This window comes from Typopeltis vanoorti, chromosome 7, assembly GCF_054136105.1.
Source record: "Typopeltis vanoorti isolate ZY-2024b chromosome 7, IOZ_Tvanoo_1.0, whole genome shotgun sequence".
NCBI classification, from domain to species: domain Eukaryota; kingdom Metazoa; phylum Arthropoda; class Arachnida; order Uropygi; family Thelyphonidae; genus Typopeltis; species Typopeltis vanoorti.
Genome location: NC_143555.1, coordinates 59,219,418 through 59,246,065, shown reverse-complemented (window position 1 = coordinate 59,246,065; position 26,648 = coordinate 59,219,418). Strand labels below are relative to the sequence as shown.

The 26,648-nt window shown below is 37.1% G+C and overlaps 1 protein-coding gene across 1 annotated transcript in view; it reads left to right on the top strand.

Moving 5' to 3' along the window:
• Window positions 1-26,648, top strand: part of LOC150104706 (fat-like cadherin-related tumor suppressor homolog) — a 573,066-nt gene that overhangs the window by 129,693 nt on the left and 416,725 nt on the right. Inside the window, exons 8-9 of the mRNA XM_090395611.1 lie at window positions 3,508-3,531; window positions 16,381-17,004. Coding sequence (XP_090251737.1) covers window positions 3,508-3,531; window positions 16,381-17,004 — 648 coding nt within the window. The remainder of the gene's footprint in view (window positions 1-3,507; window positions 3,532-16,380; window positions 17,005-26,648) is intronic.

Genomic DNA, 26,648 nt, shown 5'->3' with positions numbered 1-26,648 from the left:
TAGAGTGTGATGGAATGGAAGGAGAGGAGGCTAACCATAAAGGAGTAGGAGGAGAGACTAATCTTGTAAGTGAGCAGTTGGTACATATGGGGAATTGAGTAAACTTGATGTTAATAAGTTTGTGGGACATGATGATATATCACCACTTGTTTTGAGAGAATGTGGCAAGGAGTTGACATCTGCATTGACATACTTGTTTAATATGAGTCGTACATTGAGCCAAGTTCCAAAGAGTGGAAGGAATGCAAAATTGTACTGCTTCATTGGGGAAGTCACAAAGCTCAGTCTTCAGATTATAGGCTAATCTGTGTGTCAGGTGTGGTAAGTGTTGAAGAGATTAGTGTGGACCAAAATCTCATGTGGTTCATCAAATAGAGTGAACAATGGCATTCTCTTTGTTGGATGGCATGAGATTGCTAAAAAGATGATGTTCTAATAATCTTCTTCCCTGTTACAATGAGGTGAGAAGTGCATTAGACAAGGGAGATGCATAGCCAGTGGTATACTTAGATTTTGCAAATGCTTTTGTTTTGTTGAATTCCACATGATAAGTTGATAATTAAATTGAAACAGATGGGGTTGGATAATAGATCAGTGCATTTAATTGAAGGTTGGCTATCTGATCAGCAAGTTGTATATGGGGGAGCAATATCCCTGAAGAGGAAAGTCTGTTTTAATGGTGGTGTGCCTAAGGGATCTGTTTTATAGCCATTGCTGTTTAACTTGTATGAATGGGGTATTCAGTTTTTCCAGATGGTGCAAAGTTGGGAACAACTATGAGGAGTAGAGTACAGTAGATGTTTTAGCTTTACAAGAGGACTTGAATAGACTGAGGTCATTTCCATGGGTTCTGGGAATGGGGTTGCCATTTCACTGTTGCAAAGTGTAAGTTTTAAAATTCAGGAAGCAAAGATGGGATGCAGAGTATAGAATTGGCAAGAATATATTGGAGTAGGTGGGGGGGGGGGAATAAGAGATCTAGTCGTGATGGTAGATAAGGACCTAAAATTTAGAGGACACATTATTAAATTTTGAAGACAGTACAATGGATCTGGCAGTGAAACAAGGGACACCAACTTGTAGAAATAGAGAGATTTTATGGTTTACTGTATAAAGCATTGTTTAATGCCTTATACAATGGTTCCATTGTATAAGGCATTGATTAGGCTACATATGGACTATTGTGCATAGATTTGGTCACCTGGTTTTCAAAAGGATGAAGAGATATTGGAAAGGGTCCAGAGACAATTGACAAAGGTGATTTCTGATCACTGGAATGTTGAGTATGAAAAACGTTTGAGAAAATACAGTTTGGAGTTAATGGATGCGAGAAAAGAAGTAGGTACATGATAGAGGCATATCAGTTAATGATAAGGTTTTTATCAGATTAACCTGGAAGAATCTGTGTGTTGAGGCTTAAGTGCTGTGAAGAATTCATGTTGGAGGTTTAATGGAATATTATCAGTACTGAGAAAGGATTAAAACTAATTTTAATACTTCCAATATTTCGTCTCTGTCACAGAGATATCTTCAGGGATTACAAAAAACTTTTTGTAACAACACACACACACACACACACACACACACACACACACACACACACACACACAAAATAATACAATAGTGAGCGAAACTAAAGTCCTATCTAGGTGGCATGTCCTCTATGGGCACTATGTGGCCTAGGATGTAAAGAGAGATCTCTGATAATTAATGTTTCCCAAATTTTGGGAAGTTTAATGCAGTTTTTTTTAATCAGTGAAGTTTAATCAGTGACTTTAGTTTCACTCACTGTTGTATTATTTTGTGTGTGTGTTGTTACAAAAAGTTTTTTTGTAATCCCTGAAGATGTCTCTGTGACAGAGAAGAAGTATTAAAATTAATTTTAATCCTTTCTCAGTGCTGATAATATTCCATTAAACCTCCAACATGAATGTAACCTGGAAGAGGTTTTTCCTAAATGGTGGGAGAACAGGATGTCATCTATAGAAGCTGTATAAGGAGGTTGTGAGCTAGTAAGTGAAAATCAGGCTTTTGGCATGGAGTGGTGATCGATTGGATGCATTGATTGAGAGAGTGTAGTATTGATTGCAGAAAATGTGAATACATTTGATGCACAATGTGATTAGCCATGTATGTGTAACATTGGGACCTCACATGATGAGTCATTAACTCCATGGAAGTCTGCTGTTAATAATAGTAATTTTTATTTATTTATTCGTATGGAGTTTTCCTCCCTTTTTCTCCCCCATCCCTATTGGGGCGAGTTGAGCCCCCTCATGGGGAGATTAAGTATTTATGGCCATAGATCCACGTGTGTTCACGGGGCCGGTTTGCCTGTTTGCGGAATGAAAAATGCCAGATAAACTGGCAGGAAAAAACCCTACTGCCCGCACCCAAGACCAGCTCACTTGGCTATGGCTGAGGAAGATCCTCAAATTCCTCACATCTTCAACGGGAATCGAACCTGGGACACTCCTTCCCCAGTCATATGGTTGCTAAGTGCACAGCCACTAGGCTAACCGCACGGACAATAATAGTAATAATAATCAGTGAATGTGTATTGAAGCCCAAATAGTTAGTTTAATTCTCGAGTTATATTAGATCACAACCAGAACTTTAGTCGCCGAATTCACAAGACTTCTCTCAGCAGTTAATACACTAAATGGCAGTGCACAAAGTTTCTGTACAATTTTAATTAAAAAAAAATTAATTACTACTTTCTGTTTTCAAGAACCATGCTGTAAAGACCAAACTTGGCCTTTTTAATGCCACTTTATATCTAATCGATGAGTATTTGTATGATTGGGGGGGGGGCAACATTGAATACTGAGTAGTTAAAATCTATCACATACACACACTTAACACCTAATAACTTCACATGGCACAGTGGGAGTCAGACTCAATGCTAGTTGATTGCAAAGAAGGTACTGGTCATTCAGGCTACTTGTGCTTCCTGTTGACTTCAAAAATTTGAAAAATAAAAATACTTTTTATGATTTTTGAAATAATTTTCTGGGGAATAATAATCACATTTACCTCTTCTGCTAGAAAAATTATTATTATCATTATTATTATGTGATACCTCCAGGGAGTCCAAGGACTCATCGAGGGAGGGCACCTGCTGTACAACTCTCCTTCTCCACCACTCAATTCACCAAGTACAATGAACTGCAACTACACCAATGCTATCTACTGCCAGCCACCACCATCACCACCACCACCACTAGTATTTTCACAGACAATCACAAACATCCATGCCAACAGCGGGATTTGAACCCACAGCCTTTTGGCTGGAGAAGGGATACGCTAACCACTCGGCCAACCAGGCTGGCAAAAAAATAAAAAAAATTATACAATTATCATACTTTAATTTCCCTAAACATCTGAAAAAAAAAAACTAAGATTTTTATTATTTTTATTTTTTTTTACTTTTGTTTTTATTTTTATGTTTTTTGTTTTGTTATTATATATAAAAAAGAAGCTTCATTTTTGGCCTTTTGTACCTAGATCCATCACATAGCACTGGCCCATGTGAGTATATTATTTTTATTTTATTTTATTTTTATTTTAATTTATACATAAAGGATCTCTTATGGAGGCCTTTATGTATTATTCTTCATTATGTTAAATTTGTTACTTTTGTTTTCATCTGTAAAAATTCTTGAGTTAGTTTTTCTTTTGAGGCTATCGTTGCACTCTTTAAAAATAACCTATGCAGAATATTACGAAAATTGTCAAGCACTCAATTCATTTATCACAGCAGCTTACCATTCATTTTGTTTCAGGATTATGTACTATTTCAATAGTATGCTTTCAGTCAGTGGCATAATCAGGGAATGTACAAGTATGGATCGATGTGGTTTCCAGTATTAATGGTCTTTGTTGAGGATATAAAGTTTTTTGTCAGAAATTTTGAGAATCGGCTTTGAGGTTATTGGTTAGCTGATTCTCACCCTGCCCCTTTTTTTAAAAATTACAACAAAATTAACCAGACAAACTATCATTATAATAATAACAATAAGATATTAGATAAAGGACCTCACTTCATGCATGTCGATCATAAAACAATAATAGACGAAGAAATAGTCAACCACGAAATAAGAATAACCACTGAGAACACATGGCATTAGATTCAGCAGATATCTTGTACAACAACATTAAACTCACACTGAAGGAAATATATAAGAAAGCTGCAAAGAAAGTCAGAATTCATTCAAAAACAACCCAAAATCCTTGGATAACACAAAATTTAATCCTAGAAATACACAGAAAGGACGCTCTATGGAAAGAATTAAAATGATATCCAAATACACAGCTTTGAAAACTGAATATAAGATAACAAGGAATTGCCTTACAACACAAATAAGAAATACAAAAAGAAACTACTACAGAGACAAATTAACCTCTGCACAAAACAACATGAAATAAACCTGGCATCTGATCAATGAGATGCTAGATTGTGCTCCCAACACCACCGCCTTTGAAACCATAAAACACAGCTTCATGAAAGACGCAAAATCTATCCAACAACTAGCAAATGAATTTAACCAATACTTTGCAGACTCCATCCAAGAACTGCATAGAAATATTCCTCCAATCCCAAAACGTGATCCTCTACTTGGACAACAATCAAAACAGACATTATGGTTCCCAACCATAAAAGAAGCAGAACTTCTCTCTGTAATACATCAAATCAAACCAAACAAAGTCCCAGGAATTGATGGAATAAGACCTAAGGATATCAAGCAACATGCAACTAGTTTAGGTCCTATCCTACTAAAATTAATAAATAAAATATTTAAAACAGGACAGATAGAAAGTATGCTAAAGACCACCATAATCACACCCATATACAAACATGGAAAAAGACATTTAATCAGCAATTACAGACCCATAGCAACATTACCAATTATAATCAAATTATGGAGTGATCATACTGAAGAAACTCACAGCATATACAGAGACCTTTCATATTATCCCCAAAACACAATATGGTTTTCAGAAAAATAAGGAAACAACATCTCTCTTGGAAGACTTTGCAGACGTAATTAATACCGCCTTAGACAAAAACAAAATTGCCATGGTAGTCTTTATTGATCTAACTAAAGCATTTGATACACTCACACATCAAACCTTGTTAGAAAAGCTAAGGCCTGTTGGAATAGATGGGCCTCTGCACAGGTGGTTTACAAAGGTACCTCCAAAATAGAAACCATATCACACGTATTGGGTCAAACCGAAGTAGAGAGCTACCAGTAACCTGTGGAGTGCCTCGTGGAGCTGTACTCTCCCCAACTCTATTCAACATTTACACGCACGATATTAATCAGCTACCTCTCAAAGGTAAGATATTCCAATACACAGATGATACAACGATAATATCCATCCATAATAACACAAGCACAGCCCAAACAAATATGCAACATGACATAAATCTGATGAATGTAAGACTGACTTACAAAAAACTCCATACACCTAAACTCAGATAAGACAAAATTAATGACATTCAGCGATCCACTGACTCGACCAGTTGATAAACAGATATATAACCATCCAACATTCACTCTCTCTAACATAAAAAAAAAAAAACACAGAACAGTAAAATTACTACAATCACTCAGGTTGAAACAATAAGATATCTTGGAATTTACTTTGATGCAGATATGAACTGGAATAGCCACATAAACCATCTACACAACAAACTCCGAACAATAAGTATCAAACTCTACAGGTTAAAAGACATAGTTCCCACATGCCTAAAAACATTAATATACAGAGCACTATGCCAAAATATACTAAGATATGCTACAACAACGTATGCTTTCTGTGCACCCTACAAACTAAATAGATTAATGTCGTTACAGTACAAAATGATAAAACTGATCTTTTGGGAACAAAGAGACAATAACGATTTTATATACACTCAATGTCAGAACACAAAATACTGACAGCAAAACATTCATGTCACTATGCAGCTTTGCTAAAACATTATTTTGATGCCAACTACAGGACAGTCAGAAATACATACTGTATAAACAAGACCTCAGACAACTAATTATATCACATATAAATACAATGATCACTATGGAAAGGCCACACAAAACTTCCACATCCCACACATGATAAACAAATTACCTTTTGAATACAGAAACCTTACAAACTACAATAGCCTGAAAAGAGCTCTAAGGACATACTTTGAACAAGAAACACCCACCCAAAATACCATACAAACTTAACGAAACACAATATATTTGTTCAGGCATCCAGTTCAGCGACGCATCAAGACACTCTAAGTTATCGTAAGTGTGTGTGTGTGTGCATGCGTGCGAATCTCTCAATCAACGGCTGCAGTGGAAATCAAGCCTATTAAACATAGGCTTCATTTCATAGCTTCCGAACACAGCAAACAAACCAATAAATAATAACTAACTGGTGTCATCCCTTAGATAAGCTTACAAGTAAGTTTCGAGGATAAAAGCTGAGAAATTACATCTCATCCAAGATTTAAAAAAAAAAAAAAGTATGTACCATATGTAATCAAACACATGTAATGTACATATCACATGTAAACAAATGTATTTAATGTTGTATGATATATAATCAAATGTATGTATCATATGTAACTTAAAAATAAATAAATAAAAATTATTATTATTACAGGTATTTCCATGGAGTCAAGTAGACTCATCATGGGAGACCCAAACTATCAAAATAATATCTATCATACCTCTTCTTGAATTCATTTACAGACGAAGAACTCACATCTGAGTCAGGCAGTGCATTCCACCCACTCACCACCCTCCAAGAAAAAAATCTAGTTCTCACACCCTTGTTAACCACACTTTTCCTTAATTTCCAGGGATGACCTTCTGTTCTTCCATCACTATCACACAGCTGAAATATTTCCCCTGCAACAATCTTATAAAAACCTTTTAGTAATTTAAATGTTTCTATCATATCCCCTCTTCTCTGCCTATCAACCAACCTCTGCAATCCATAAGCTCTCAACCTATCAATGTAGGGAGCATATTTTACATCACTCACCAACTTAGTCACTCTCTTCTGAACCCCTCTCTACAACCGCCTCATCTCCAAGGAATCCAGGTGACCAGACTTGAGCACAGTAATTCAAATGAGGAAGTATCAACGCCTCATAAAGGGGAATGATAACCTCTTTATCTCTGGATTTTAGTGTGTTCTTCAATAACCAAGTAAATCCTATGTGCAATCTTGGACACCTTGGCAATGTGCTCTCTGAACTTCATCTCTCTATCCATAAAGTCCCTAGCCTCAACAATCTCTTGGAATGCCATTCCATCAATGTGGTACACAGCTGGTAAGCTTTTAATCCCATAATGCATAACTTTACACTTTTCCACATTGAACTGACATCCATTACCTTTTGCCCATTTTCCAGCCTATTTAAATCATCCTGCAAACTTTCAATATCAGCTTGATTTTTTTATTGTGCTACCCAATTTTGCATCATCAACAAACAATCGAATATCTTTCTTCAAGCCATTTCCTATATCATTTATGTGCAAATTAAACAATAACAGCCCAAGCACAGAGAACTGAGGCCCACCACTGGTCACCTGCTTCATCCTGGACTCTGCTCCTCCATACACTGCTTTCTGGTATCTCTCCATGAGCCATTCTCTTAGCCATATCACCAGTTTTGTATCCTTCCCCATCTGCTCTAATGTGCACAACAGTATTCCATGGTGTATCCCGTCAAAAGCCTCAGCAAAATCCAAAAGTATCACTGTGTAGCCATTCCCCTTGTCCAACTCAGATGCCATTCTATTGTAATAAGTTAATATATTGCTAGGGCAATTCTGAATTCTGTCCTTAACCAAATTTTCCAATACTTTTACTACCCCTCCCGGGATGGTGATATTGGGAGTCGTGGTAAATCGGGTTATATAACTACCGCAGCCTTAGAGCTACATTTATGCAAAGAAACCACTTTGCCTTCCTTCCACTCCCTAGGGACCATGCCAGATTTCAAACTTAAGTTAAATAACCAAGTAAGAGGCATTGACAATTCCTTTGCATATTCACGCAACACCCGAGCTGATATTCCATCTAAACCTACAGCAGTGTTTGCATTTAAATTCTGCAATATACTAAGTATCTCTGATTTGAATGGGTGTGATTTTTTTGATTCTCACTAATGTAAGAATTGAAATTTATTAATTTCAATTCTCACATTAGTTATTGCTACAGGTACAGAGATATCCTCACTTTGGTGATAGATTTTTGAAAAGCACTCAGTAACTCTACTATTACATCTGAATTGGTCACCTAAACACCATCAGCACCCACTAAGGTTATCCTTCCAAATCATTCTTCCTTTTACTTGCCACATAGCAGAAGAACTCTTTGGGATTACCCTTGATCTCTTTGGCTAAGGTCTTCTCATAATCTGATTTAGCTTTTCTTACTATGCTTTTAACCTTCCTAGCTTGAGCCTTGTACTGCTCATGGGTGTACTGATCGCCTTTCTCCTTGTAAATTCTCTATAACAATTTTTTTTGTAGATCAAGACCAATACTACTACTCATCCATCTAACACCTACCTTGTTTGTCTTCGTGAACATGAGAATATATTCTGATATTGCCTTCCTCAGATACCTGCTGATTATGTCTCATGCACTGCTAACATCTTTCCCCTGCAATATGCTCTGCCATGGGATGGCTGTAAGCTCACTCCGAAGCTTGTTATAATCACCTAACCTGTAGTTCCATATATATCCCTTCTTATGAGAGAAATCCAAATGTTTTGCAACCTCCCAAGTCAGTACCACATGATTGCTCTTACCAATTGGAAGTAATGAGGACACCTTACTTATGCATATGTCCTCTGAACCTATGCGATCCAACACTCTCACACTATTGTGTCCCTTCAGTTATGTGCTGTTTCAAATAATTATCTATTAGAAGGTAAATGAATTCCATTTCCTTTTTGCCACATGATATTTCCTCCTTCCATTTGATATCACCATAATTAAAATCCCCCATAATAATCACTAACCCCGCACTCATTGCACTAATTTTAATTTGCTGATGCATGAATTCAGTATCACCACCCTATACCACCCACCCTATAGCAGCAACTAACTGTATATTTGGTTGCATTGGTCACTATTTCACACCAGACTGCCTCAAATGAACTATTCATACACTACTTTCTTTGGCTGCAACTCATTTGCTATCATCATCAACAACAGTAATCCCCCCCCCCATTCTATCTTCTATCCCCCCTGAAAATACTGTACCCATCACATTCAATTCCAGTAACCACATCTTCTGCTGACAGCCAAGTTTCACTAATGCCTACAACTTTTGGTGAGATTGCACTGACTAGTGCCAAAAATTCTTCCCTCTTCGAATCATTAGTATACAAATTTGCAGATCTCGTACAAGCTTTAGAACAGATATACATTCTACTAATTTCAGTAATCCCATGCTGATTTTTATCCAATCTATTCTTCAAATTCTTCTGCGAAAAAGGATCAACAAATATACATTCACTGCAGAAGTTCCTTCCTCTTACACTCAACCTTTACAATTTTAGTTTCAATTTTAGGCCAGTTTGTGTGTCATCAGTAGTTTCTCCAAGATTTCTCACTAAATTTTCCAAGATTAAGATCTTGGAGAAATTAGTGAGGAACGTATACAGCATTGGGCAGATGAGGGTAATGTTATCTGTGAGAGTCAGCATAGATTTCTGAATGAGTGCTCTTGTTTTAGTAATATGCTAGCCTTTTATGATAAAGTTACAAGAGCAGTAGATGAGAGAAAGGCATATCCTGTCATTTTCTTGGATTCAGTGAAGACATTTGACAGGTGCCACACGATAAGCTGATATTTAAGTTGAAGCACATGGGTTTGGATGTCAGGTTGGTCAACTGGATTCAGGATTGGCTGTCGATAGGTATCAGAGAGTTTTGTATGGTGGGGCAGTTTCAAGGAGGCAGAGGGTTACAAGTGGGGGTCACACAGGGCTCAGTACTGGGACCTATATTGTTTAACATGTTCGCTGCCACACTACTCGAGTATAATCGTAGTTGGCTTGTGCCGCTCATATACCATCTATGAGTATACACACTTTCGCTGCTATCTCCGCATGCCAAGTATTCTCCTTCTTCTATCCACCAAACTCTGCAGTCCACATTCCCTCAGCCGATCCTCATAACTATCATTGTACAGTCCTGAAACCATCTTTGTTACCTGCCTTTGTACCCTTTCCACTGTTAATTTATCCCCTTCAAATCCTGGGGACCAAATCTGAGAACAATAGACTAAGTGTGGTCTGATTAGAGTCTTATACAACGGAATGATAACCCTTTTATCTCTCTAGATCAGTGTCTTTCTCATTATTGCAGCAATCCTCTGTGTTACCTTCACCACCTTTGCAATATGTCCCCTAAATTTTAGGTTTCTATCAATCATCAACCCCAGATCTCTTGTCTCCCCTACTTCTTCCAGTATAACTCCTCCCATAGAGTATGCAGCGTCCCATCGATGTTTCCCAAACCTCAAGACCTTACATTTTGCTGCATTAAACTGACACCCCCCATTCATTTGCCCATCTATCTAGCTTATTCAAATCCTCTTGCAGGCCTACCACATCTGCACTATTACTAATAATCCTTCCCAGCGTCACATCATCCACAAACAACTGAATATCCCCTTGCAATCCACTGACAATGTCACTAATATAAATGTTAAACAATATAGGTCCCAGTACTCAGCCCTGTGGGACCCCACTTGTAATCTGCTGCCTCTTTGATATTGCTCCACCATACACAACTCTCTGATCCTATTGGACAGCCAATCCTGAATCCAGTTGACCAATCTGACATCCAGACACATGTGCTGCAACTTGAATATCAGCTTATCATGTGGCACCCTGTCAAATGCCTTTGCTAAGTCTAGGAAAATGGCAGTATATGCCTTTCCCTCATCTAATGCTCGTGTAACTTTATCATAAAAGGCTAGCATATTGCTAAAACAACAGTGCCCCTTCTAAAATCTATGCTGACTCTCACTGATAACATAACCCTCATCTGCCCAATGCTGTATACGGTCCCTCACTACTTTCTCCAAGATCTGAACAACTACTGATGACACACAAACTGGCCTATAATTAGACACTTCCAGTCTGCTACCACATTTAGGCAATGGCACTATCTTGCCTTCCTTCCATGGGCACCTTTCCTGCAGCCAGACTTTCACTGAAAAGCCAGGTCAAATGCACTGTCAGTTCCCTAGTTTCTAATATATGATGATTTTTTCCTCTTAAATAGCAGACTTCTCTGCAGAAGGTTCGAAAAACCTATAGTGCAGTGGTGTGTGTACACCATCAGTGAAGTCATGCATTTTTATGGAAAACCTGTTTATTAAAATGGGAATACAGAAATCATACAAACAAATTTTTACTCTTATTATTTCATTATGATCTTCAGTATAATATTATTATTCACATCAGGATGATTATGTGATATTGATGGTGGTGATGATCCTTAATGATCATGATATAATTACAAAGCTCTCTAAGCATTAATGAATATTTTATTTATTTATTTTATTTTATTTTTATTGTAAGCTTTATATTCTAATACAAAATTCTGACAATCATGTGTAAGCTAAGCGCAACAGCTCTTCCAGGTTATGATATGCATAAAGTTACAAAAAGTTATTTAATGCATTATCATTATATTTTCATTATATACATTATATGTACATTCATATAATAACATAATACAATCACAGGAAACATGCTAATAAATGCAGAGAAAGTTGCATAACATTAGTTAGGAACAAAATAAAACAAAGTAGTTAAACAGCATTTAAATTTTAAATTTTTTACATTTTACACCTAAAATTGTTCTTAATAATACCAATATTCAAAACCAATCATTTATATTGTTATTTTGAACAGAGCTTCCTCATGTCTGTGTGAAAATAAATATTCTTTTATTTGAGTTTTGTATTTGTTGGGATTAGTTTCATTTCTTATTGTTAAAGGTAGTATGTTGAATATTTTTGGCACTAAATAAGTATAACATTTGTGTATTGCTTCTTTATTTGCTTTAGGAGCTATATATTTTAGGCCCTTTTGTCTACTGAGGAAAGCAGTTTGTTTGCTATTTATGTATTTATTGTTGTTTTTATGAATAGCTTGGAACTTGGAACTTCTTTGGGAGATGGACCGAGTCCTTGACTCTTTATCCCTTCATCTGATTTTAGCTTGTGTATGAGAGGATTATTGCAGGTAAATTACCTGCTCATTGTGAACATTGTATGCTGTATTAGCTTTATCTTGCGATGGAGGATTTTGGTTTTTTATGTTTGAAATGATCTGAGGGTTTGTAGTCTGCTGCCTTTGGAATTAGCTGATTTGGATGATTATCTGTGTCTGTGAAGAATTTTTCTGCAATGCCTGTAATGTAGGTCTTGATATCTGGAAGGTTGGCTTCCTGGTGTAACTGGAAGTTTCTCGTGAACCAAGGGGCATTAAATGCCATTCTCAGGCATTTGTTCTGGATCGTCTGTAATCTGTTGATGTTGCTTTTAGCTGTGTGTCCCCAGGTTGGTAATGCATAAGGGAGTTGTGGTCTTATTTCCGATTTATAGAGGAGGATTTTGTTATTTATGTTTAGGAAGCTCTTCCTATTCAAAAGTGGATATAGCTGTGCTATTGTCTGACTTGCTTTGGTGGAGATGTTATTTGTGTGTCTTGAAATTCAGGCATTTGTCAAGATGAACTCCTAGATATTTGGTAGAGTTGTGCCAAGGGATGATTTTTCCAAACATTTGTATGCTTGTGTTCGGTTCTGCTTTACGTCTGGTGAAAAGTACTGCAGAGCTTTTTCCTGGATTAATGGCAATGTGCCATTTGGTGTACCAGTTCTCTAATTCATTGACTGTTCTCTGTAGCTTGTTTGTGGCCAAATGTGGATGGAGGGATCTGGCTATGATAATTGTGTCATCGGGCATAAAGAGCGGTGATGGATGGCGACAACTTGGGGAGATCCACCATGTATATGGAGAAGAGTAGGGGAGATAGCAGAGAGTCTTGTAGGACTCCTGCCATGACTCTCCTTTCTGTGGATCTGATTCCATTCAGTTTTATTTTAAATTTTCTGTTACTGAGATATGATTTGATAAGTAGAACAAGTGGTATTGGGATTCCTACTTGGTGTAGCTTAAAAATTAGAGACCATGATGCCAAATTCTATCAAATGCTTGTGTTATGTTCATGAAAACTGTGCCAGAATGTTGGTGCCATTCATAACCTTGGGTGACGTATTCAACAATTCTGTAAATTTGGAGGTCATAGAATGCTGTTTTCTGAATCTGAATATGACTTGGCTGTTATCTGTTGCTTCTTGAATCTATGTTAGTATAGTGCATTTGGCTATCTTGCCTACACATGATAGAAGGCTGATAGGCCGATAGTTCTGTGGGAATTGTGCATTTTTCCCAGGTTTTGGAATTAGGAAGACATCTGCAAGCTTCCATCACTCTGGGAAATAATTAAGCCGAAGGATGGCATTGGTGATGGCTACCAAATGTATAACCCCTTTACATGGGAGTAGCTTGAGCACCTTGTTCCTTATACCATCTGGACCTGGAGCCTTTTTGTTGTTTAGTTTCTTGTGATGTCATATATTTCTGTTGGTGACACGGATTTGTTGTTGGATTGGAGTGAGACTTTTTGAGTTATTTTATGCACTTGGGTGTGGATTTTTCTTATGAAGCTTAAATCTACATTGGCATGATTGGGACTGCATTGTCTTTCTAAGCTGTCTGCAAATGCTTCTACCTTTTCCTCATCACTGTAGGCGATTCTATATTCTCCTTGGATTGGGCGGAAGCATGTTACATTTTGAAAGAAGTGATCTCATCATTCTCCACAATGATTGATCCTCTGTGTTTAATTGGTGTATTTTGTTATTCCAGAGTTCGTTATGGTGATCCTTTAGGACATACCGAACCTGGTTTATAGCTCTGTTAACTGCCTGCTTATCTGTGGGATCCAGTGTTCTGTGATATTTTCTTCTTAACCTGTTTTTATCTCGGATAAGACATTTTATGTCCTCTGGGAGTTTATTTGGTGGTACGCATTTGGTTGTATGTGTTACCTGTGATACTGCTGTTAGTACTTGCTTTTCAAAGGTTTTTACTGCTTTTTCTACGTCTTCAGTGGATATTATATGTGGTACCAGGCCAAGAATTTCCTGGAAGGCTGAGGGAAGTTGTTTCCAGTTTATAAAGGTGGAGGTATTTTCCATTAAATCTTGTGTGGTGCCTAGTTGCAATATGATGGGGTTGTGATCAGAACTTAATTCGTTGACTGCATGTATTTGATAGCTGTGCGCTATGTTTTTTAATATAGCTATATCAAGTACATCAGGACATCCGGTTGCTCCATAGTGTGTGGGTCCTATTACTGCTATGTTTCGTGAAGTAGTATAAGAGTTAAGTGTTCTTCCATTGATATTTGAGTTTCTGCTATTCCAGGCTGAATGTTTGGCATTAAAATCTCTATGTGTATCTCTATGTGTTCTCCATGTGTATTTCAATTCCTGTTGTTTCCATGTGTTCTGTTTGAGGTGTGGCGATTGCGTTGTGTTTTACACTTCTTTTAATGAAGATGGCAGTTCCTCCTCCTCTTGCATAGGTTCTGTCTGTGTGGTACATGGTGTAATTGTTGATTCCTGTCTTGTCAGATGGACGCAGGCGTGTTTCATTTACTAAGATGATGTCTGCTTGGGTTTCTGCCACGAATTCCTGTAGTTCTATTGCTTTGTTGGGTAGTCCTTTAGCATTCCAGCTGATGATCTGTAGAGAGTTGGGTTTTATTTTGCTTTTATCCATTAAGGATTGAAGAGAATAAAATCTGTGTGTGTTTTAGAATGATGTCCTTGGCCTCTTGTGTTGGGTCAGTTTGTCGGAGTTCTGCAAGCATCTCTCCTATGCAGCTTGTTATGTTGAGGAGATTGGTCTTGCTGGTTTACTGTGGGTGGTTTGTTTTGGGTTTGGAGTCTTGTTGTTGGGTTGGTCTTGCAACTTCTGCATATGTTCTTCCGTTTGTTATGGAGGCTGTGATTTGTTGGGTGGGTTTGCTTTCTTGTATGGGCTTGCTGCTTTGGGGTTATCTTCTGGTTTTGGGGATGTGCTGTACACCCTCTGTAGTTGGTGGGATGTGGGGCCCCTGCAGTTAGCACATTTCACTGGCTGGGTGCGTGGTTTCTTGCATTCTAGTGTGGCGTGTTTTCCTCCACATTTCACACATTGGAATTCTGCTTTGCAGCATCGCTGTGCATGACCGAACTTCCGACATCTGTGACATTGTGTTGTTGTGGATTTGCGTCTCAGAGATTCTACTTTTATAATTAGGTCGCAGATGGTTTGGAGGTCGTATATAGCTTTCTGGTCTTTTGAGATTTCGACTAGGATCAAGGGGTAGGGAGACTTGTCTGCTCTGTGTATTCGGCTTACCTTAATGGGATTAAATCCTTTGTTATGTAGGTCTGTGGTGACTTCTTCTATTGATATTGTTTCTGTGATTCCTCTTAGTACTTACTTTCAGATGTTTGTCGCTGTTGAGTTGGAATGTGTGATACGGTAGGTTGTTGTTATCCAATAATTTTGTTATGTTTCTGTAGTCTGTCAATGTCTTCAGTTGAATGCGTATTCCTTCTTCTGTGTTTATTGCTTTTGTGAAGATGATTCCTGTTGTTTTCAGAGCAGTGGCGATCGATGTCCAGTGTTCCTTGGCCCTTAGGATGACTGGGGGTATTCTTTCATTTGTTCCTTTGTCTGTTTCTGTTTCTCTTGTTTTGGGTATTTCTGTCATGTTAGATATTTTTCTTTCTGAGTTCTGGCACTCAGAAGCACTTCTGTAGTCCTTTTTGTAATAAGGTTCTTTATGAATAGCAGTATCTTATAGGCATATAAATATCTAAGGGATAGTATGTTTAGTATGGTGTGTTTATTGCACATTGCAGTATCCTTGTCACATGTTTCTAGTTAAGATTTGAACTACTTTATTCTGAGTCGAAATTAAAGGTTTCAGCGTAATACTTTAGATTCCTCCCCAACTTAATATACCATATTGTAGTGTGCTTTGAATCCAGCAGAATATAATGTTTTTAGCATATTTAAATTTAAAAATTTGTAAGTTTACATTTTAAAATAGCATATTTTAAACTTTATTTTAAAATTTAAGAAAGGTTTTTATTAAGATTTAGTTATGTTAACAAAAAAAAAAGTCTTCTATCATAATAGAGTATATAAATCCTTTGTTAAATTTAAATCTGGAAGTCAAAATGTTATATTGATGAATATACTTTTTCTCCTTAGGTGTATTGCATATAATTGAGGGCTTGGACTATGAACTTGTCAAAATATACCAGTTGACGCTTCGTGCAACAGATTCAGTTTCTGGAGCATTTGCGAATGTGCTTGTTACTGTAAATGTCGAAGATGTCAATGACAACTCTCCAGTATTTGATCAACCATCATATAATGCAACTGTTTCAGAAGCAGCTCCATTTGGAACTTCAATTCTCCAAGTCCATGCAACTGATATAGATACAGGTCCAAACAAAAGAATACAGTATTACATTTTAGGAAATGCAACATCTTATTTTCATGTGGAACCTTCAGAAGGTATTGTATTTATAAAACAGTCACTTGACCATGAAACTGTAGATATCCATCAGTTTGTAGTTATGGCTAGTGATGGTGGTTCACCTTCTCTTAGTTCCACAGCAGTCATTAGAGTAAAGGTCTTAGATATTAATGACAATCCTCCAAAATTTGATCATGCTACTTATAACTGTGCAGTTAGTGAAAATGCTCAGAGAGGTCAATTTGTGACAAGAGTTGTTGCAACTGATCCTGATGTTTCAGATCTTCCAAAACTTGCTTATTCTGTAGTAGGAGGAAATGAGCAACAAGCCTTTAGTGTTGACAGTAGTACAGGTGAGCACACATCATCATCATCATCATATATATATATTTAATATATTTCATGCAATTGATTTACTTGACTATATGACATGATTAAATAAATTTAATAACTAAAAGCCAAGAGATACCAAAATAGAAAAAATACTATTTATTATTTGATTGCACTAGTCTCATTTTCTTAGAAAACTTCATTGGGTGCATAACATGAAAAGAGAAATACAAAAATATCCATTACAAGAGGCAGGGTAAGCATTACAAGTTTTCTATAAATAAAGGTCTTCAGTTTTTTTTACACACCCAGTTTACCTGAGAATTAAAAGTTAATGGTTCTCACCCATTCTTGGATGTTAAACTCACTCGTGTATCAGAAAAATTGAAGATCTCTATTTATAGAAAATCTACACATACCAACATATACCTTCATGCACAACCACATTATTATCTGCCCCAGATGCTTGGCATCATTTCTACATTAGGTAAACATGCTTGCTTTCTCCTTAGCGAAGAAGAAGAGATCACCAAAGAACTATGGTTTCTTATTACAACCTTTCAGAAAAGTGGCTATATTAAACAGACTATTCATAAGCTACTTTTTAATTCACCTGCCCACCCTGAAGACAGTACTGATGTAAAAGTCTTTATATATATATATATCTTATATTAGCTCCATTTCACCAAAGTTAGCTAAACTTCTCAACAGGGGCGCAACAGCCATATGTGCAATGTGTGTGTGATGCACACAAGTGCCAGGATAGTAAAGGTGCCAAAGAGGAGGAAATACTTAAAAAAAACCGTTTTTTTTAAAGTGGTTTTTTTTATTGGAGGGGGGGGATAGGGGCGCCAACTAAAGTTTTCACACAGACGCTGGACACTACTGGCGTGCTACTGGGTATAGGGACACCAACTAAAGTTTTGCACACAGGCGCCGGACACTATTGGTCGTCCATGATGTCGTCTGTGACTGCTTCTCAAGAAATTTAAAATTTGCACTTCTTTTACTCCTCTGTCCAAACTCCATTCCTTACTTGATACACTTAAACCAAAACATATCGTCTTTGGTGTAACTGCAAAGTGACCTACTTTGGTCAGACAGAGAAATCCATTGAGTTGGATATGGAAAAACATGTGAGAGACATTACATATGGCAGAACTAGAGCCAGCGCACTATCTAATCACATTCTTAATTCTACTTGCCCTAACATGAAGATTCTGTCATTCATCCAGTGATCTGGAACAAATCGGAAAACAATTTTAGATGCTACAATGAACTGGAGAGAAGAATTGTGGAATCAACAGAAACTGTCCACAGTCCAGTTCATCTTGATATTAACCTTAGCTATAATCTCTCTGATTGTCACTCTTCAGCCATCCAATGTACACAAGATCATGCCTCCACGAACGTGCCCATCCATACTATGGCATGCAGAATAGCTTCACATGTCAATAATATGTTTGCAATTTAATTTACAGCTGCTTCTTGTAATGTATATTTTTGTATTTCTCTTTTCATGTTTTGCACCCAATGAAGTTTTCTAAGAAAATGAAATGAGTTGTGCGATCAAATAATAAATAGTATTTTTTCTATTTTGGTATCTCTCGACTTCTATTGATTTATTTAATCATATATATATATATATATATATATATATATATATATATATATATATATACAAGGGCTGTTCAATAAGTAATAAGACTAATTTTACTGTCGCGAAACCACTCATCACAATATTAATTTCTGTGGAATAAAGAAATGTTGTTGTCTGTATTAACAAAAGAGGTTGATAGATGGCATATTTGGGCTGATATGCCAGAGTGTCACGTGACTAAACGCAAGCTTGTTTCGGTGCACCTACGAGCTGCGACCAGTCGTCGAAATGGAAGCGTCCTTGGAACAGCGTTATGCGATTAAATTTTGTGTGTGTTTGCAAAAATTGGCATCGGACACTTTTAACATGATACGCAAAACTTTCCACGATGAAGCAATGTCGAGGGCAAGTGTTTTTCGCCAGCATAAAACTTTTAAGGAAGGAAGGCAAAATGTGGAAGATCTTGAACGTGAGGGAAGACCTTCAATGTCCATCACAGAGACAATGATCAGCACAGCAGCGATTATCATCAAGGAGGATTGCAGAATTACAGTATGCCAGCTGCATGTTGTCCTGAATATTTCTGTGGGAAGTGTTCACTCAATCATGGCTGAACATTTGGGACTGAAACGTGTTTGCTCCCGATGGATTCCCAAACTCTTGACACCGGAGCAAATGCAGCATCGAGTGAATATGTGCACAGAATGGAAAGAAAGACTGGAACAAGAAGGCGACAACTTCTTAAAATGCATCATTACAGCAGATGAAGTTTGGTTGTATCACTATGACCCTACAATGAAACAACAAAGCAGTGAATGGAAGCATCTGTCTTCGCCTACCTCAAAGAAAGCAAAAACTGTAAAATCGGCTGGTAAAGTTATGACCATAATGTTTTTTGACTATGAAGGCATTGTTTACCAACATGCTGTAGAACCCGGGAATACTGTAAACGGCTCATACTATGTGGATGTTTTACGGACAATGGTACAGCACGTCAAAAGGAAACAGCCATTGCTGAAGAATGGCTTCTTATTGCACCACGATAATGCAAGGCCACATATTGCTGGTGGTGGTGTAGTGGACGTTTTGCAGAAGAATAACATAGATATCCTACCACACCCTCCATACAGTCCTGATCTCTCATCGTGCGATTTCTGGCTGTTTCCTCAGCTCAAGAAACCACTAAGAGGCCACCATTTCGAAAGCAACAAAGCATGTGTAAAAGCTGCGGAGGCAGTTTTGAAAGAACTCTCAAAAAATGGACTTTCACATGTGTTTAAGAAGTGGCCACAATGTTGGGACAAATGCATCGCGTCTCACGGTAGTTACTTCGAAAAAGACCGTTTAATGATGACGATTAAAGGTAATCTGTTTTCTGTATAAATATAGTCTTATAACTTATTGAACAGCCTACGTATATAAAGACCATCAATTAAAGCATCATGCAAATATAAATCGTTACAGTTAATGGAAGATATTGTGTCTAGAAATTTATTATTCATTGCGGTTCATCTGATTTTAATTATGAATTCTCAAAAATAAATATGCTGTATAAATGCTTAGGGAAAGGGAATAATCCTCTGAGAAAACATCTTGTTCTTAAATGCTAAATATGCAATGTGAGAATGTGCAGCTTCTTTTGGTATGCTGTGTACCAAAGCAAGGTTGATATCATTTCTCATGTGGTATAATTTAATTTTTAACCAACAGTTTATTTTTTTAACTGGACTGGCAGGTCTTTCCAGTGCATGCTAGTCAAACACCAACAAAACTAACGTCAGTAGAAAGTGCTCAAGTTGCAGAGTATACATTCCTACACAAAAAGGTCTCATGTGATTTCTATTGCTACTGGTGGCATACTTGTTGGACAAATGTATACAAATTGGCACATAAACTGCTTACCAACCTGAACCAGCCTTTTTCTTTCTGCCATGTCTCCCTTCAGTAAAATAACTCCTAAACTCCGAAAGCACATCAACATCCTAGAGTAGTGCCTCATCACTATTAATAAGAATGTCTCCTGAAAAATCAAATCACTAGAAACCATGCTTGAACTGCTCAGTGGTCAGTACTTTAACGTAAATGCAAACTCCACCAATAATACCAACAAACTCTACAACCTCGATGATACACATCTCATTCAAGGACAAAAATAAGATCAGTGCTGTTGTTCTCAACTTGCATACAGAAATTGACAATATGCTAAAGGATGATATTATTAAGATAGCTATTGAAGGAAACTTCAGTCCCAGAAAAATCATTATGTGCCATCTCTTCAAATCCACAAAAAATAAATTAAAAAATAAAAATAATAAAACAGAACAAACTTTCAGCACCTTGTAAAAGTCACCTGTAACACACTGATTTAATAGTGGTAGTGAACAATTGGTTCAAAGGTACTTCCCCCTGAGCAAAGTAAAAGTTATGTGTACAAGCACAGCATAACCTTTACTTTCATCCAATGGGAATAAGGCTGTTGGCTTCAACAACAACCAGAAGAAAAATGCCTAAGTGATGACTTCAGTTTGATCATTGACTACATAAAAGGAATATTACTGCAGAAATCAAATACTGCTAAAATACTACTACCGACCACTGTGAAAAATACAGGTTCAATTGTAAACCCCAAAAAGCACATTCCAAATCCACTTCACAAATAGATGTGGTCAAAGTTTCAAAATCAATAACCGTTGTTTCAGCAATTCTTATGTCATAAGGTTCACTTATACTTGTACACTTATAACATTTGCTTATACTTGTGCCATAAGGTTTAACAAATGAATGATAACACAAGGAAAAGAGCGAATAATATATTTAATTGCCAAATATTTCAACCTGAAAATTACGGATCATTATCATCAGTGATACAGGCAGTTTGAATACAAAGCAGAACATGAGCAATGGATTATTTAAAGTAGTAAGAACTGTGTGATGTTACATATAGACCAGTGCAAATGGCAGATGGCAAATAATAACATATTTTTTTTTTATATTGTTAATTTTTTAGGGAAGGGAAGTGCTATTGATGATAGAGAAAGAGTTATGTCCATACAGGGTAGAGATGCAGGAGGGAAATAGTGCCAGTGGTTTTGAGGAAGTATGGTGTGAGATAGAGGTGAATGGAATCAAATACTTGGTGGGATGTTGTTATAGACCAGGTGATGTAGATGGTGGTGATAATGAAATGTATAATCAAATTGGTCGAGCACATAAAAAAAGGGTGACCATTATGGTGATTTTAATTATGGCAGTATACACTGGAATGATGAGATAGCAACTGGAAGTAAAGAAAATGAGTTTCTTCAGTTTTTGAGGGATAACTACCTCAGACAGTATGTAACAGAGGGCACACGAGGATTGAGGGTCTTGGATTTGGTCATCTCATCAGAGGATGTAATTATAAATGAGGTGTCAAATCATCCACCAATTGGTGAGAGTGACCATGAGGTGATTACTTGGGTGGTTGCCAGCAGTGCAAGGACCTCTGTGAGAAAAGGGTATATGTGGAACTACAAGGGGGGTGATTATGAAGAGCTCAGGAGACAGCATGAGGAGTTAGCTGGAAAAGAGATCAATACAGCTTGGGGGATTTTCAAAAACTGTCTGGTAGGTACAATGTCTAAATGTATTCCAAGGGTGAGAAGGTTAAATAAGGTAGGTGTGAGATGGATGAACAAAGAGATTAGGCATGCGATACAGAGAAAAAGGACATTGTGGAGGCAGCATAAGACAAGTGGAAATAACCAATTATATGAGGTCTACAAAGACCAAGCAAGGAGGGTGATTTGGTTGGTGACGGTAGCTAAAAAGAGGTATGAACAGCAGCAGTTAGCTAATGAAGCCAAAAAGAATCCTAAGGAGTTCTTTCGATATGTAGCCAGCAAAAGAAAGAATGTTTATGGAAGGATGACATTGATTGGAGAAAATGGTATAAAGACAGCTGTTGCAGAATGTGTCGTGGAGATACTTAATGAGCAGTTCATAACGGTCTTTCAATCTTGTGAATGTGACTTCATGGAGAGATTGAGAGCAGTTGATGATGGGGAGGAGAGACTGACTGTAAGTGAGCAAGAGGTGTATGGGGAGTTGAGTAAACTAGATGTTAATAAGGCTGTGGAACTAGATAATATATCACCATGTATTCTGAAGGAATGTGCCAGGGAGTTGACACCTGCCTTCACATTTTTTTTAATATGAGTCTTGCACGCAGTCAAGTTCCTAAGGAGTGGAAGGAGGGCAAGATTGTGCCACTTCATAAAGGAGGTGATCGAACGTAAGCATCAAACTATAGGCCTATCTGTGTGTCAGGTGTTGTGGTTAAGTTGTTGGAGAAGCTTGTGAGAACTAGGATCCAGAGTTCGGTTGACAACAATGGTATTATCTTTGATGGACAGCATGGATTTGCTAAAGGGAGGTCATGTTTTAGTAATCTACTTACTTATTACATTAAAGTGACTGCTTGCTTGGACAGAGGAGAGGGATACACAGTAATATACTTGGATTTCGCTAAGCCTTTTGATAGAGTACCTCATGATAAGTTGACAGTCAAACTAGAGCAGATGAGGTTGGATATTAGATTAGTGCATTGGATTGGAGACTGACTATCTGATAGGTATCAACAAGTTGTGTATGGGGAAGCGATATCCAGGAAAAGGAAAGTCACTAGTGGAGTGCTCAGGGGTCTGTTTTAGGGCCATTACTGTTTAACTTGTATATTAATGATATTGGTGAAGATTTGGATGGAGATATTCAGTTGTTTGCAGATGATGCAAAGTTGGGACGAACCATGAAGAGTAATGAAGATGTTGTGGCCTTACAAGAAGACTTGAATAAATTGAGTGATTGGGTACGGAAATGGGGATGTGAGTTCAATGTTGCAAAATGTAAGGTTTTAAAATTTTGTAAACAAAGATGGGATGTAGAATTTATGATTGGTGAGGATATATTGTTGGAGGTGGAAGAAATTAGAGATTCGTCAGTGATAGTGGATAATAATCTGAAATTTAGGAGACACATATCCAAATTGTGAAGACAACACAAAGGCTTCTGGGAATGATCCGTAGCAATGACTTGTAGAAATAGGGAGATTCTTGTTCCATTGTATAAGGCTTTGATTAGGCCACACATGGACTATTGTGCCCAGATTTGGTCACCTGGTTTTCAGAAGGACGAAGAGATGTTGGAAAGGGTCCAATGATGACTGACTAAGGTAGTTTCTAACCTCTGGAATGTCGAGTATGAGGAAAGATTGAGCAGATGATGTAATTTGCAGAGTCTGGTGGACAGGAGGAAGAAAGGAGGTATGATAGAGACCAACAAGTTAGTAAGGGGTTGTTATAGGATCGATGCTGGAGAAGTTCTACAGAAAATAGTGGGCGATCGGGGGAGAACCAGAGGTTATCCCTGGAAACTGTATAAAGAGGGTGTGAATAGGGGAGTGAGAGGCAGGTTTTTTTTGTCGAGAGTTCTGAATGATTGGAATGCCTTGCCTGAGAGTGTGGTGTCTGCAAGGAGTTTGAGTGTGTTTAAGACACAGTATGATGAGCTGCGTGCATGATAAAAGGACCTCCCAGATGAGTCTTTTGACTCCATGAGGTCTTGGGGTGGTAATAATAATAATAATGTTTTCTTTTCAGCATCTAAGCCATTATAATCCCAACTGTACCACTTGGGATGACCTGTATGATTTCCATTGCTCTTTTTCATTGTCTGGTTACTTTACTACTCCCAATCTAAACACCTGTTCCAATAAAATAATGAAAATAATCCTTACTAACATGAGGACCTTTGTTCCACATCCAACTCAAAATCTCTAACCCTGGTTTTCTAGCAGATGTATCAAAGTAGTTTGGCATACTTGTTACAGAAATCTCTGTATATTAAGTGGCTCAAGTCAAAAACTCCAGCTTCTCACTCAGCCTTTATTGCAGTCTGAAAAACCTGCAACAAATTCAGCACCAACTTTTTAAGGACCAAATGCAGAAAGCATATTTCTTGCTCAATCAGCAGTCAAGCCTTCTGCTCTCACCAAGGCTGTTGGGCATAACTTCTGCCATATTTGCTTCCACATGTATCACATCCTCACAGTGTCATGCTTATGGCATCACCTAAATAAAGATAAGGCTCTTGGTATCAGCCTTTTTCTCCAGCTGTTGTATAGTTGACCCAAACAGATCTCCTCCTACTATAAGTCCTTAATACCCTTGATACTAATGTCACAAGATAATATCCTCCCAGATGTGTTAAAAACGTGTGCTCTAAAATTAACAGCCATATTGATAGTGGATAAGGATCTAAAATTTAGGGGACACATCGCCAAAATTGTGAAGACAACACAAAGACTTCTGGGAATGATGCGGAGGACACTGACATGTAGAAGTAGGGAGATACTTGTTCCAATGTATAAGGCTTTGATTAGGCCACACTTGGACTATTGTGCCCAGATTTGGTCACCGGGTTATCAGAAGGATGAAGAGATGTTGGAAAGGGTCCAAAGGCGATTGACTAAGGTAGTTTCTGACCTCTGGAATGTTGAGTATGAGGAAAGATTGAAAAGATGTAATTTGCAGAGTCTCGTGGAGAGAAGGAAGAGGGGAGATATGATAGAGACCTACAAGTTGGTAAGGGGTTGTTATAGGATCAATGGTGGAGAAGTTCTACAGAGAATAGTGGGATATCAGGGGAGAACCAGAGGTCATCCCTGGAAACTGTATAAGGAGGGTGTGAGTAAGGGAATGAGAGGCAGGTTTTTTTCGTGCAGAGTTGTGAGTGATTGGAATGCCTTGCCTGAGAGCGTGGTGTCTGCAAGTAGTTTGAATGTGTTTAAGACACAGTATGATGAGATGTGTGTGTAAGATAAAAGGACCTCCTAGATGAGTCTTTGACTCCATGAGGTCTTGTTTAATAATAATAATAATATTGTATCTATCACTTATGTAAGTATCTGAAATAGTGAAGAGATTTGGAGGTGGGTGACCAAAATTTTATTATGTGTGTGAAAAAGGGATGTGATAGATAATTTTTCATAGAATAGATTCAGAGTAAATTTTTCAGTATATGGCAGAAGGGGCGAGATCAAGAGATCACTCCTGAAAATTGAGTAAAATTGAAATGAGCAGAGTCAATTGCTATTAGATTTTTCTACTTGGAGATTGGTGAGTTTAAGGCAAGATATGATAGTTATTGTGTGCATGATATTCAGTATGGACATACTGCAATGAGTCTTAGTATAATAATATTAATAATGAAAAAAAAAATCCCATCATTTATCTTCAAAAATTATTTAAAGAAAAACAGGAATATCCATGTTGTTTTATGACCAAATAGTAAACAGTATTTGCCTATTAAAAGCTATCTTTCTAATATAAGATTCCTTGGCATTGAGAAGAGGTTTTTTAATTGCTTCAATAATTAATTCAATATCATTAAAGAAGTCTTTAATGATAGTGAATAGTTCGAAACAGTTCTCAGGCCATTTAATCCTTAATAAAAAGCAAACATGGATTCTCCTGGACATTTACAAATCAAACAATATAGAGGCTATTTATCAAAATTGTTAAGTTTCAGAAGCAAACATTTTTCTACTTAGTGGTAAAAACAAGTTAATTACCATTTTGTATAAATGCTAAACCGGTATTTTAGTATATGTGTGTGTGTGTGTATATATATATATATATATATATATATATATATATTTTTTTTTTTTTTTTTTTTTTTTTTTTTTTTTCAGAATTCATTTTTACTCGGTTGGAATATTATGAAAAAGCTTCAATGACTGATACCGAGAAATAAAAAGATGACATGATATATTTGAAAAGATACTACTAGTACACTAGTTTCGTTGAATTGATCAACATCTTCAGGTATCAATCAAAGAAGTATATAAAGAATTAGAGACTTAAAATTGTAATAACAGAACAAGTATAAAAATTATACATACATATATATATATATATATACACATACATATATATATATACATACATATATATATATATATTAATGTTCATTATTTACTCGGTAGAACTGTATATAGAACTGTATCCAGGAGTCTAAAATTTTGTGTGA